General features: G+C 41.4%; 1 protein-coding gene across 2 annotated transcripts; it reads right to left on the bottom strand.

Moving 5' to 3' along the window:
* Positions 1 to 403: 403 nt before the first annotated feature.
* Positions 404 to 11667, bottom strand: KIN (Kin17 DNA and RNA binding protein). 2 transcript variants are annotated; one of them, XM_082280603.1, is made up of 13 exons: positions 11520 to 11667; positions 9944 to 10038; positions 9228 to 9271; positions 8970 to 9092; positions 7872 to 8053; positions 6885 to 6933; positions 6509 to 6566; positions 4398 to 4521; positions 3852 to 3902; positions 3374 to 3442; positions 2756 to 2855; positions 2381 to 2481; positions 404 to 1500 (listed from the first exon to the last, which is right to left on the bottom strand). In XM_082280603.1, exons 1-13 carry the CDS (start codon positions 11631 to 11633, stop codon positions 1438 to 1440), a joined length of 1173 nt encoding a protein of 390 aa, XP_082136729.1. In that variant the 5' UTR covers positions 11634 to 11667; the 3' UTR covers positions 404 to 1437. The 2 variants fall into 2 exon arrangements, with proteins under 2 accessions (XP_082136729.1, XP_082136730.1); XM_082280604.1 differs by having other exon boundaries at positions 4398 to 4518.
* Positions 11668 to 11680: the final 13 nt, after the last annotated feature.

Below are 11680 nucleotides of genomic sequence, written 5' to 3'. Positions count from 1 at the left end.
CCACTTTTAACTTGTCTACTATATTCACTCTAATTTGTCAAGCATAATTATTTTCAGTGATACAGAGATTGTTCTGTTCTGTAATTTGCCCTCATTACTCGCCTACAAACCTCCTCTCCCTCAGTACCTGTTCTCTGAGAAAGGTCAGAGCTGTTTACACAGCCCAGGTTGCACAGAATTTGCAGACAAGTGTGTTTTCTGCCCCCAGTTCTCATAACTCTCCAATCTTTATGTTTGAAAAGACAGCTGATGTCCTGTGTGAAGTTGTTCCAGGCTACCTCAGACAGCAGCTGTTTCATTAAATCTCTGCAGGCTTCCAGTTTTGTGCAGGTTTCCCCTGGAAATCACAAATCAACAAGACCTTTCAAGGCAAAGAAAGGGAAAAGGTTCAAGACACACAACCTTCAGGTGATAGGTTTTATTTTGCCCAGGACAACCTGCATATTTTTTTACCCAAATAATGTGGTTCACCAACCCAGCACTTCACTGTGCTCTTTGGATTTAAATCAACAGCTGCCTCACATGTCGGAAAGATTGGTAAGAAACACACCGGCCTAAGAAAGGTTTGTTTATTCCTGAAGCGCCTTAGAAATTAAACACTGTACAAAACGTGCCACTTCTAAAAAAATAAAATAAGTAATGCTGTATCATTTAGCATGAGTAACATTACTCATGTAGCAGAGCAACAACGGAAGAAAGGAAAAGCTTTGAAAAACTGGAAGAGCAACCCCCAGCTCATATCTGCACACACTTCAGCTGGCATCCCAAGACACTCCACAGGTGACATCCATGGAGCAGCTCAATATGGAGTCCATATGAAGATAAATTGCATATCAGTATTATCAGGAGCCCTGACAAACCTGCTGGAAGAGCAATGACTTGCATTCTACTGCCACCAATGTGCTGATCAAAAACCAACTGGTGACTGCACTTAATAAACCAGACCATTCTTACAGCATTCAAAAATAATCCCTTTGCAGCACTGGTATCCTTCTGCTATTCCCTTAATCCCTTCCCTCGTTCCTGCAGCCAGAACTCCATTTTGGCTGTGGATTGAGGAGTGTGTTGTTGAAACTCCACTGGCTCCCAACACACACTGCCTACCTGCAGGTAATTCTCTCTTCAGGACTTGCCCACATACTTCAGTTTGCAGCTCTCTGCTACATTTTGCAAAATGAAATTGAAGCAAACATTGTAACTTTGATATAAAATCAGATGAAAAATTTCCACTGACAATATTTCCATAAACATTTTATGTAACAAATTGATATCTTATCTTTAAATAAATCAAGTTTGCTGTTGTTAATGTCCATATACATTATAAATACATACATATACAATTAAAACCCTGACATGGTAGAGTCTTGTGTCTGCCTGAAAGATGTCAGAAAGAAGGTTTTGAGAAACAAAATCTTCTCTGATCCATGATTTAGCACCTCAGGCGAGTTTGGAAACATCTTCATACTGGATATCTTCGACTCTGCGCCCTTTTAAAGGTCCCTGGAAAATAACAGAGAAAAAAACTACGATCACAACATAAAATTGTTTGTTTCTTCAATTACCAACAGGGAGTTTATCAGTAGGAGAGATAAAGAGGATCTATTCACGGCACAATGTTTCCTGTTTCATTATTTACAGCCTGACCAGAAAATGTGACAGGGCCTCAACACTGTCTCAGAAATCCTTTCACTTTCAGGATGCTTTTAGCACCAAAGTTCCTCCTGTCATCAGGGCATCTGCAGAGTCTCTTCCCAAATTCTCCAGAATCCAGTCTGGGCTGGGTTTCTGTAGCCCTTCTTTGAATGGGATCTAAGAGGGTCTCCCTCTTGCAAGCTGTGTTTAAGAAGTTTAACTTTGAGCCAATATCCTCTGTGCTTTATCAATGAGTTTAAAGATCGGTTTTGCAGAGGAGAACAAGGAAAGAGCCACATAGACATGGTGGCATGGACTGACTGTTAACCATAACTGTTAACCATAAACAAGACAACAAATAAGCACATAAAGCCCCACATTCAGTCTGGAAAAGGCAGGAGAAAATTCATACCCTTGCAAATTTTGTATTTTTTACCTTCCCACAAAACAGCACCGCAACAGCCATGCTCAAAATAAAACACATGAAATATTTTCCAAGTCTCTTTCAAGTTCAAAACTTGCTTAATTCAGCACCCTGGCATCTTTTTGAAGGCAAATAGTGGAGAAATAGTCTGTGATGGGGAATATGTGTTTCCTACTTCTTGGGAATAGGTGCGGGGTGTCCACAGAATTTTGCATACCACAAATCCACAAAAAGGATTAAGGATAACATGGTTCTTTGTGAAAGCTCTCCATGTGCAGATGGAAAGCTCTCTGCAAACAAGACCTTGCAGTGTTTGATACTTACAGAGTCGATGGTTATTGTCACTGAGAACCTCTTCTCATTGATGGATTCCAAAATGCCTTCATTTCCCCTGTACCCACCGTTTAACACCACCACTTTCTTGCCTGAAATAAAAATAGGAAAAGAGTTACACAACAGGGTTCCAAACTTCTGCTAAGTTTGTCCTATCATCTTTCCTATAAACCCCCTTTAAGTATTTGAAGGTGTTCTAAGGTCTTCAGAGCACCTTCCCCTTTCCAGGCTGAACAACCCCAACTCTCTCAGACTGTCTTCTCAGGAGAGGTTATGGTACCCTCAAATGGATGAATTATAGTTTACAAGAACTGAAAAGTAAGTTTTGCAGTGGCAGAAGCTGAAAACAGAAGAAAACAGCTGTACCTGGTGCTGGTATTACAGTTTCTAGATGTGTCTGATCAAGCTTCAGTTTGTCCCCAGAGTCAATCACCTTCACAACTGCTGTGTATTTGTCAATCACTTCCTGTTGTGAAAGGCAGAGGCCCATCAGAAAAACCAAACATTTTTCTCTAAATTTACATTTCAAAGTTAACAAACTTTGGCATTGTGACTCTGCAATTTTACATTTTCAAAAGCAGCAAAAAGGCAAGGGGTCCAGCCTGGAGATTCTGTGTGCAAATGAGATCCTGCAGCTTAAATATCAGAGCAGAATTGACTAGTCTCAGATTAAAATCCAAATGCACTGTTCTTGGTCCCATCCCATGGACACAGTGACTGTTCTCCAAGATGGATGTGTAAATAAGGACAAACTACACAGGACAAAAGCATGCTTTAGAAAGGATCACTGAAAAAATGACATTAAACCAATTCAGAGGTTCACTCCCTGCCCAGAATAGGTCCCAATATAGGTGAGGTGACATTTCAGCCCCCAACAGTGTTGCCTTAAGGCAGAACAACCTGCACAATGAAACAAATCTTTGTAAGTCACCTCATTCCAGAAAAGCCAAACCAATGCCACATGTCCCCCATGGCCCACCTTACCTTAACAACTGCCTTCTTCTTGTGGTACTTCTCTCCAAGCTTTTTGGTTACAATTTTTACAATGATTTCCTGGGAGGTTTGAAAGGAGAGAAAAACTAAAATAAAGGCCCAAAATGTGCAAACAACTCTACAATCTAAATTAATAGTACAGCACTATTAGTGCTGAATAGTGCAGGAAGCAACAATAGTAAAGATGTGGCTTTCAGGAATTTGTGTATATTGTCAAATTATTGGCTCAAAGTAGCATCTCTCAAGACCTTCTGGGGTTTCTTTGACAAATACAGTTACACTTGAATTCACGATCTAATGTGACAGCCCTCAACGAGTCAAGAGCAGGAAAAGGAAAATAAATGTGAATTTAGTTTGGAATCTGCTTTTGGATCTTTACACCAAGCAACAGTGGCTTTAGAAAGGCAGCTTTTGCTATATTTGGTATAATAGTAATAGTAATAACAATAATTACTTTCAAGTCACTTACAGGCTGTAACCAGTAGTCTCTTCGAGATGTTCTTTTCTTCTCCTCTTCAAGCTACAAAACAACAAATAATCACCATTTACTTCCTCCTTCCACTGAAGCTTTCCCAAGCCTTTGAAAAGCTGAACCAATTCTCCAACCCCATGTCATATGGGGAACAAAAAAATCCCAAAACCCTAAACAAGGGTAAGTCAGTATGGTCTTGCCTCATAAAAATCGATTTGATGCATCCAGGAACTCATGACAAAATGATGGTGATTTGCATTTTTTTTGGCAAGTGTTTCTAGGTATTTTCTTCTCTTGCAAAATCTGTATTCCTTTACTTCCAACACCTCAGTCATCTGGGGAATAGGCAGAGTTGAGCAGCCAGTTTTATGAGGAAATGAAACCAATTTTATGGGGAAATGAAATTATTTTGCCTGGTAAGATGTGAAAGTTGGAATTCTGTATGAACCGAAGGTCTGAGGTCACTTCAAAGGCACGCCCTGGTGAAGTGGACATTGTCACAGGTACAGGGGCACACAGAAACAGATCCTGCCTGATTATTACCTCCATGATCTCATCCAATGCAGATTTCTTCTTCTTCTCTTTGGGCTGACCAGAGCTATGAGCTGCTTCTTTTCTTTTAACTGCTCCCTCCACCATCTTCAGTGCATTCTGTCCAAGGACACTGCTGGAAGAGTAAGGTGGTATTTTCACAGCAGATCTTACATTTTTTTCCTCTACCAAGACGTATTTGATGAACTGGCTGTGCAAAAAGGCCTGTTGCTCTGCTTAATTTCAGTTGTCCCAGTCCCCTTCCAGATCCTGCACACCTCCTCCTCTAGAACTGATCTTCTTGGGGTGCAGACTCCATGTCCACTGAAGGTCACTGCTGGCAGTCCAGCAGAATGGACACAGCCCAACAACCAGTTCACCACTGCACAAGCAAAGAGCTGATCAAGGACTTGAGTTCAATGAAGAAGAGAAAGGCTGGTCTGCAAATAACATTTTCAAATTTGAAAGGACAAATTTTAGAGAAGCCACCCGGACAGGAACTCCCAGACATGGCAGATATCTAGAATTCTTTCCAGACAGAGATATTGAGCCTATCTGGCAATGGGAGGAAACACCTGGGAATCTGTAGAAAAGAGCTCCACACCCAGCAAACAAATGCCACCTTCACAACCCATAACCAAAATAGGCAAATAGCCTAAAAATTGCGAAAGAAAAGAGAAATCAGCACAAAAAGTTGCAACTCAGGGATGAGGGAACATCTAGGTAAAGTGAGAACTGCCCATGGGCAGCTTCAGTTCAGCCATTCTTATAACAGACATTTGAACACAATAAAAAAATTTAGGTATTGTTTCAACCCAAAAGATGAAGGCAGCTGCTCTGAGGTGAACACTGATGCAATTATTATATGGCCTTAGGACAAATTGCATGTTCTGTCTGGGGTAAGGATGTTGGATATACTCCCACAGGGAAGATACCCCGTGGGAATGAAGATACAGAAATTGCAATAGAAGCAACTGTGAGAGAAAAACTGTATTTCAGAGGAAGTCTGAATAATCACAGCAGAGTTTTAGAAGAATTAGCACATTAATTCACATATCAAAGAGCAAGTACTTAAAATAACATCTCATAAAAGGTAACATACAATTAAAACATAACAACTGCAGTGCCTATATTTAAGAAGACGAACATATCTAGCTGTGAAGTTACTACACTACCATTTCAAAGTTTACAGATAAGTATTTCTCATATGCTGTGAAGGAATTAGACTACTTGATATATAATTTCACATTTGGCCAAATTTTAGCAAGGACCTGAAGTATTCCTCACTAAAACTATTCAAGTGAAAGTCTGTATTAAGTTTCAGATTCATCTTAAGCACAACTTGATGCTTAGAGATAATTTACAAGTTTTCCTCAAAGCCTGAAATCCGTATCTATTATTGCAAAGAACTGCTTTACTGTCTCATTTTCTGCCTGGCATATATCCCATCAGATATCTTGTCTAAGAGCTGAGTGTGATAAGGGGAAAGCTTTCTTTCTACCTGCAATACATTTAATTACAATATTGCCTCACATGAGAAGATGTACTGCTCATCAAACAACTCCACAGACTGCTGTAAGTCAGTATGATTTGCATTATTGATCCCTTTTGTCCTGCATTGCTTATGGTTACACAGTGACAATTAAATTCCAGAGCTCTAGGAAGATTTATTTCAGGTAGGTTTAGCTGCTTTAACGATGACCAGAGAAAGTATTGTTTCCAATTAGACAAGGCAATCAAACCTTTTAGGAACCAAAATTAACACGTCACAAATATCCATTCACAGAAGGCAGCTGGGACTAGATGGCATCACTTCAAATGCTTTGGCTGGATCCCTTTCCCACCCTCCATGGAGGAACCTGTAACTTTATGGGCATCTGCCATGAAGCACAGTGAATTCAAGAAGGCTCCTCACAGCTCACATTTAAGATATACCCACTAATCCATTTTAAACACAAAATGAACCATGAAGTCACCTAGTAGCCCCTTCTGAATAACAGGAGAGGATGAGAGATTAGACTCCAAGTATTTCAGAACAAAACATATCTTCCTGCCCATACAAATATCATTGTCATGGAAGTGCTCTGTAACAGTAAGGGGTCGGCCTTAAATTCTTTTCTCACCTTGTTTTAGAAGATGCTGCGACTGAAGTACTTGCTCCTTTGTTTAAATTAAATGTAACTAAAAAATAAAGACACATTACTCTATTTCTATCTTTAAAAAAAAACTGCACTGAAAGATGTTAACAATTTTTAAAATCTGCAAATACAAAAAATAATAAATTTGAAAATATTTACTATTCTATATTTTGGTGTAGATTTTAAAATAAATTAAACTTTGTAATACAGAATACTCTGCATTTCCATATTCCAGTGCTCTTTATAACTGATCTCAAGGCACTTTATGAAGTACCAAGCAGGTTTCAATGCTTACTTCATTTGAATCACAAAATCAGCTCCAGTAGGTTCTAAAAGATTACATCCATCAAAATCTGGTTACCTTTTTCTTCCTCGTTTTCTCTGTTCAGTTCAGTATAGACTGGCATTTCCTGCCAAAAAAAACAAAGCACATTTAAAGAACAAAACAGAAAACTGAGTCAAGAGATCATTTCTTGGTGATCATTGATTAGCCCAGTCTTACAGATTACTGTGAGATTATTACCAGTAACTGCAACATTCAACCTGGCTTGATTCGTAAAAGATTAAAATTGAAAACATCATCGCATTACAGGCTCCTGTGCAAAATTCTCCAACTAAGACTCTGTACAAAGATGCTGCTTAAACTTGCTCAGTTCCAGCATAAAAGGCAAGTTACCTTGCTGCAGCACTTTTCTCTGTCTGAACCAGCATGATCAGACTGGTTTCTGGACAGACTGATAACTTAAAGAAGGAAATTCTGGTATCTTTCCAATTTTTTAGCACCAAAGGCTGAGACCATTTAAATTTCAATTAGTTTTAAATTAAGAAGCAGGTAATTGTTTACAACAGCATTTAAATGTACCTATCAATACCCAGGATCAAATGGAAGATTCCAGCCCCAGGCAACAACATGTGTGGGGGTCACGGAATGATGCCAAATAAAGAGATTCCAAATAACCACATTAGCACCACCAAAATAGAACTTTTCACTATGATTTGATTATGCCAGATCCCCCTGATTATTTATCTCAGCCTCCTCAGTTTACAAGGTACATGTTATCTGCAGCCCGAGAAGTTGTGAAATACCATAAATGAAGACACGTGATGCTGGTTACTGGATTGTTTACTCTCCCTTCCTAAATTCAAGAGTGATTTTTAAACCACTAATAACTTGAAGAGCAGTAATTATAACTTCCTTAGTACTAATGCAAGCTGGGTACAATGTAACTCCCAAGTCAGGAAGCAAAGGAAATACCAGTGCAAGAATTTCAGCAGCATCAGACTCCTCATTGACTTAACCACGAGGAGTTTTGAGCTGAAGGTTCACACACAGTGCAGTTTTCCTCACCAGTTCTTTCCCCTCCAAACCTCTTCTAACTTGTTGTTCAATAAATTTAGCAGTTTTTTCTTCATCATCAAGGTCCTGTTTCTTCTTCCTCTCTTGTTCTTGCTGCCTGCGAATGGTCTCTGGGTCCCTGTCGATGTACTGAATGTACCAGCCTTTTGGGGTCTCATCAACCTTGCAAAGACCTAACAAGTCAAGGCAAGACAAAGTAAGATTAATACTAACAATATCAAGATCATTTTTAGTCCATGTTCACTGTAGCAATGCAGATACTTTACCAGAGACAACACACCCCTCACTGGGCTGCTAAAACTGACTTTGAATTATCTGTACTGTGTGTTTCTGCCCTCAGCTAGCCAGATCTATTTGAACATAGGCCAGCATATGTCACAAAGTGCATGAAGTGTTTTACAATACTTTCCTTATTGCAGAAACTGTTTCCTTCCCGCTGTATTAACAAGGAAGAAGACAAAAATATAACATGTATAAATGATACACACTCAAAGCATCATACTAAGGGAAATATTCCAGTGCTGTGCTATTGTTACTGACTCTGCCTAGTGACTTTCCAAACACTCTGTGACTGGTGGATGTATCCTGCAGAACACGGGCACCCAGAGCCAAAGTAAACTTTCTGTCACACCACACTGCCATTTAATCTCTCTTCCTCCCACTGAACACAGAACTGCAGATCTCTAGCTTTAACCCTTCCACTAGGCCAGGAATGAAAATGACTGCTTGCTTCTTGTCACTTCAAATGTGGATATATTCTGTAGTCTTAAGGGATGTCCTAGTTTTTAACTTTTGAATGACAACTGTTGGAAGTTGATTTAGAATTTAGCAATGCATCCAGTAAATACAGACCAGCAGATGAAACAAGGAAAGGCTCACAACTGATGTACTTATCCCAGACTTCTGACATTTTTCATAAGCAAACTCCTAATGGCTAGCACAGAAATATGTCTGGAAATCTTTTCACGTATATGCAGGAGGGGAGAGGAAGAAAGAGAAAGAACTAACACAACTATCTACTGATCAATTATCAGGAATTCAATTACCCAATAATTTTAAGATTTCCCAGTCCTGAGCAGGCACACTCACCTTCCCTCCCCAGCCATTTTGTAAAATCAGTCAGTGTCTCCCATTGTGTGGCATTCATGTGGATGTGCTCTCGATGGCTGATGTATTCATTGTACACTATATTATTGTGGACTCTCTTTGTTCCTAAAATACAGAAGAATTATTATTATTATTATTATTATTACTACTACTATTATTATTATTATGTGTCTCGCACTGAACCAACAAAATACACTAAAAAAAACCAGCAAATAAACAAACAAACAGCAAAATATTTACCAAATCGCCTCCTGAGCAATTCTAGGAAATCATTTCGGAATTCCCTTAGGGAAAAAAAAAAAGATTTTTAGTAAAACTTTAACAACTAGGAAGCAATTCTCTGTTGTCATTAACAATTAAACATCTGCAGTATAAACCTGATTATTCTTTTGAGCTGAGCATGATGATACTCAGACACATTTCCCTTTTTCAGCAGGGCAGGATTAAATGCAGAATGAAACACAATACGATACATGCACACACCTTGAATCTCCAAAAGAGTAAGAGCCTCTCAAAGAGATAGAATGGAGCAAAGGAATCTCAACACTTCCCACTAATTGCTGGTGTTTCGTTACCAGGTGTCTTCCCAGGCTGACTGACACAGAGCACAGGGCAGGACAGAGGGCAGAGGGGCGGGATAGAGCAGATGGATCACTCATTTCCCTGCTAATTCCAGGGCTGGAGCATAAAGCCTCACTTCAGACTCATGCTGAGGACAGCTCCAATCATCCCAGCTGTCATGTAGGTCAGCTGGACAAAGGCCTGAGAGAAGCTGGGGGATGTCAGTCCCTCCCCTGACTCGTTCTCTCTCTGTTACAGCTCTTTGAGCTCGTGTGTGTGTGGCAGTCACTCAGCTGGGGCAAAAAGGTGATGTATTTGTAACACAGAGCAACTTTAAAAAGGATTAAGACACAAGACAAAACTGTCAAATTTGACTAAAATCACAGTAAACTTACTCAGAGAAGTAATCCATGAATTGCTGAGGATTTTCAGAAGCCAGCAGCAACTGCCTCTGGTGGGACTCAGACATGCAGTGACACTTGAAGCCATTCTATAAAGCAAAAACAAATACTTTGCTTGCCTTTGTCTCAATTTGCAACACTCACAGCTGAAGAGAGTATTAAAAATAACGGTTTATGAGTGAAATTTCTTGGAGGCTTCACAGGAAACACCTTAACTCAGCCTCAGCCTGGTATGGGGTGGTTGCTCTGGACCAGGCAAGCCAAAATCAAAACTCTTCCAATGCCTAGAATCTCCAGACAATACAAGGAGGGTTATGAAGGACATTCCACCAGGCCTCTTCATTCCCTGTGGAATGACATCAGACATTTGGCTACATCCCTTATCTTTTTTCTTAATATATTGGTCATTCAGCACAGTATGACTAAATCTAGAGTAAATTTAATTCCATGGGAGACCTCTCCACTGCTTACAAAAAGATGTAGTTGTAAATCAGTGACATTTTTTTGCTTGTAGTCACTGGGAAGAGAATAGGATTTGCCATTCTTGGATAAAAGGGAGAGGGGCACAGCTGAAGAATGATAAGAATAAACATCCACAGGATGCTCTCCTTCCCTAAGGCACATCAAAGAGGCTATTCATGGAGAATGGAAAAACTAAAATAACATCCTCAAAGATGGATCAGGGCCAACACACTTTCTCCAAAGTGGATGAGGATTTCTCCCATGGGGGACTGGAAATCCCAGTTGGATCACGCCACTCACTGCAACTGGGAACTCTCCATGTCCCACCAACCTCCCCCTAAGGGGACCATGATCCATACGAGAGCGACTGCAAACAGCCCCTAAACAACATCAGGGCTCCCCTAAAGAGCATCGGGGCTCCCCACACTCCTGGAAGGGGAGGCCAGGGTGCTTCCTAAAAGGATCACACCCCACAGATGGGATCAGAGCCCCCACAAGGCGACTGGTGATGTTCCCAAAGAGAACCTGAGCCAGCCCTGAACCCCCCACACGGGGACTGGGGAACCACGCAAAGGATATCAGACCCCATATTCCCTGAGGGAACTGCAGCCCCCACAAGAGGATCAGGAACTCCTACAATGGCGATCGCAGCCCCCAGAGCTGGGGACACTTACAAAGGAGATTGACAGGACAAGGGACAATGGCTTTAAAACGACAGAGGGTAAGGTTAGATTAGATATTAGGAAGCAATTCTTCCCCGTGAGGGTGGTGAGTCCCAGGCACAAGTTGCCCAGAGAAGCTGTGGCCGCCCCTGGATCCCTGGAAGTGTCCAAGGCCAGGCTGCATGGGGCTTGGAGCAGCCCGGGACAGTGGAAGGGGTCCCTGCCCATGGCAGGGCGTTGAAGTGGATGATCTATAAGGTCCTCCCAACCCAAACCATCCTGTGATTCCATGAGATCGGAGCTGTCACAAGAGCTGACCCCAACCAAGGGGACCTGACCCCAGGAAAACCGCCCCCCTCGGCTGGACTGGGGGTCCTCAGACGGAGATCGGAGCCGCCCAAAACACCGGGGACACCCCCCCACACACACCGAGCACCCTCAGTTACCTCATCGCGGCACTGCTTCTGGCACATCTGGCAGTACCAGCGCAGCTTCTGCAGCCCCTTGGACTTGATGCGGTTGGCGATCGCCTTGGGGCTGAGGAAATCCGACTTCCCCATGACGGCGGTCCCGTCCCAATCCCGCTCCCGACGAGGCCCCGGGCCCG

This window comes from Coloeus monedula, assembly GCF_965178545.1.
Source record: "Coloeus monedula genome assembly, chromosome: 4".
Taxonomy (NCBI): domain Eukaryota; kingdom Metazoa; phylum Chordata; class Aves; order Passeriformes; family Corvidae; genus Coloeus; species Coloeus monedula.
This window is presented reverse-complemented; position numbering and strand designations above follow the sequence as displayed.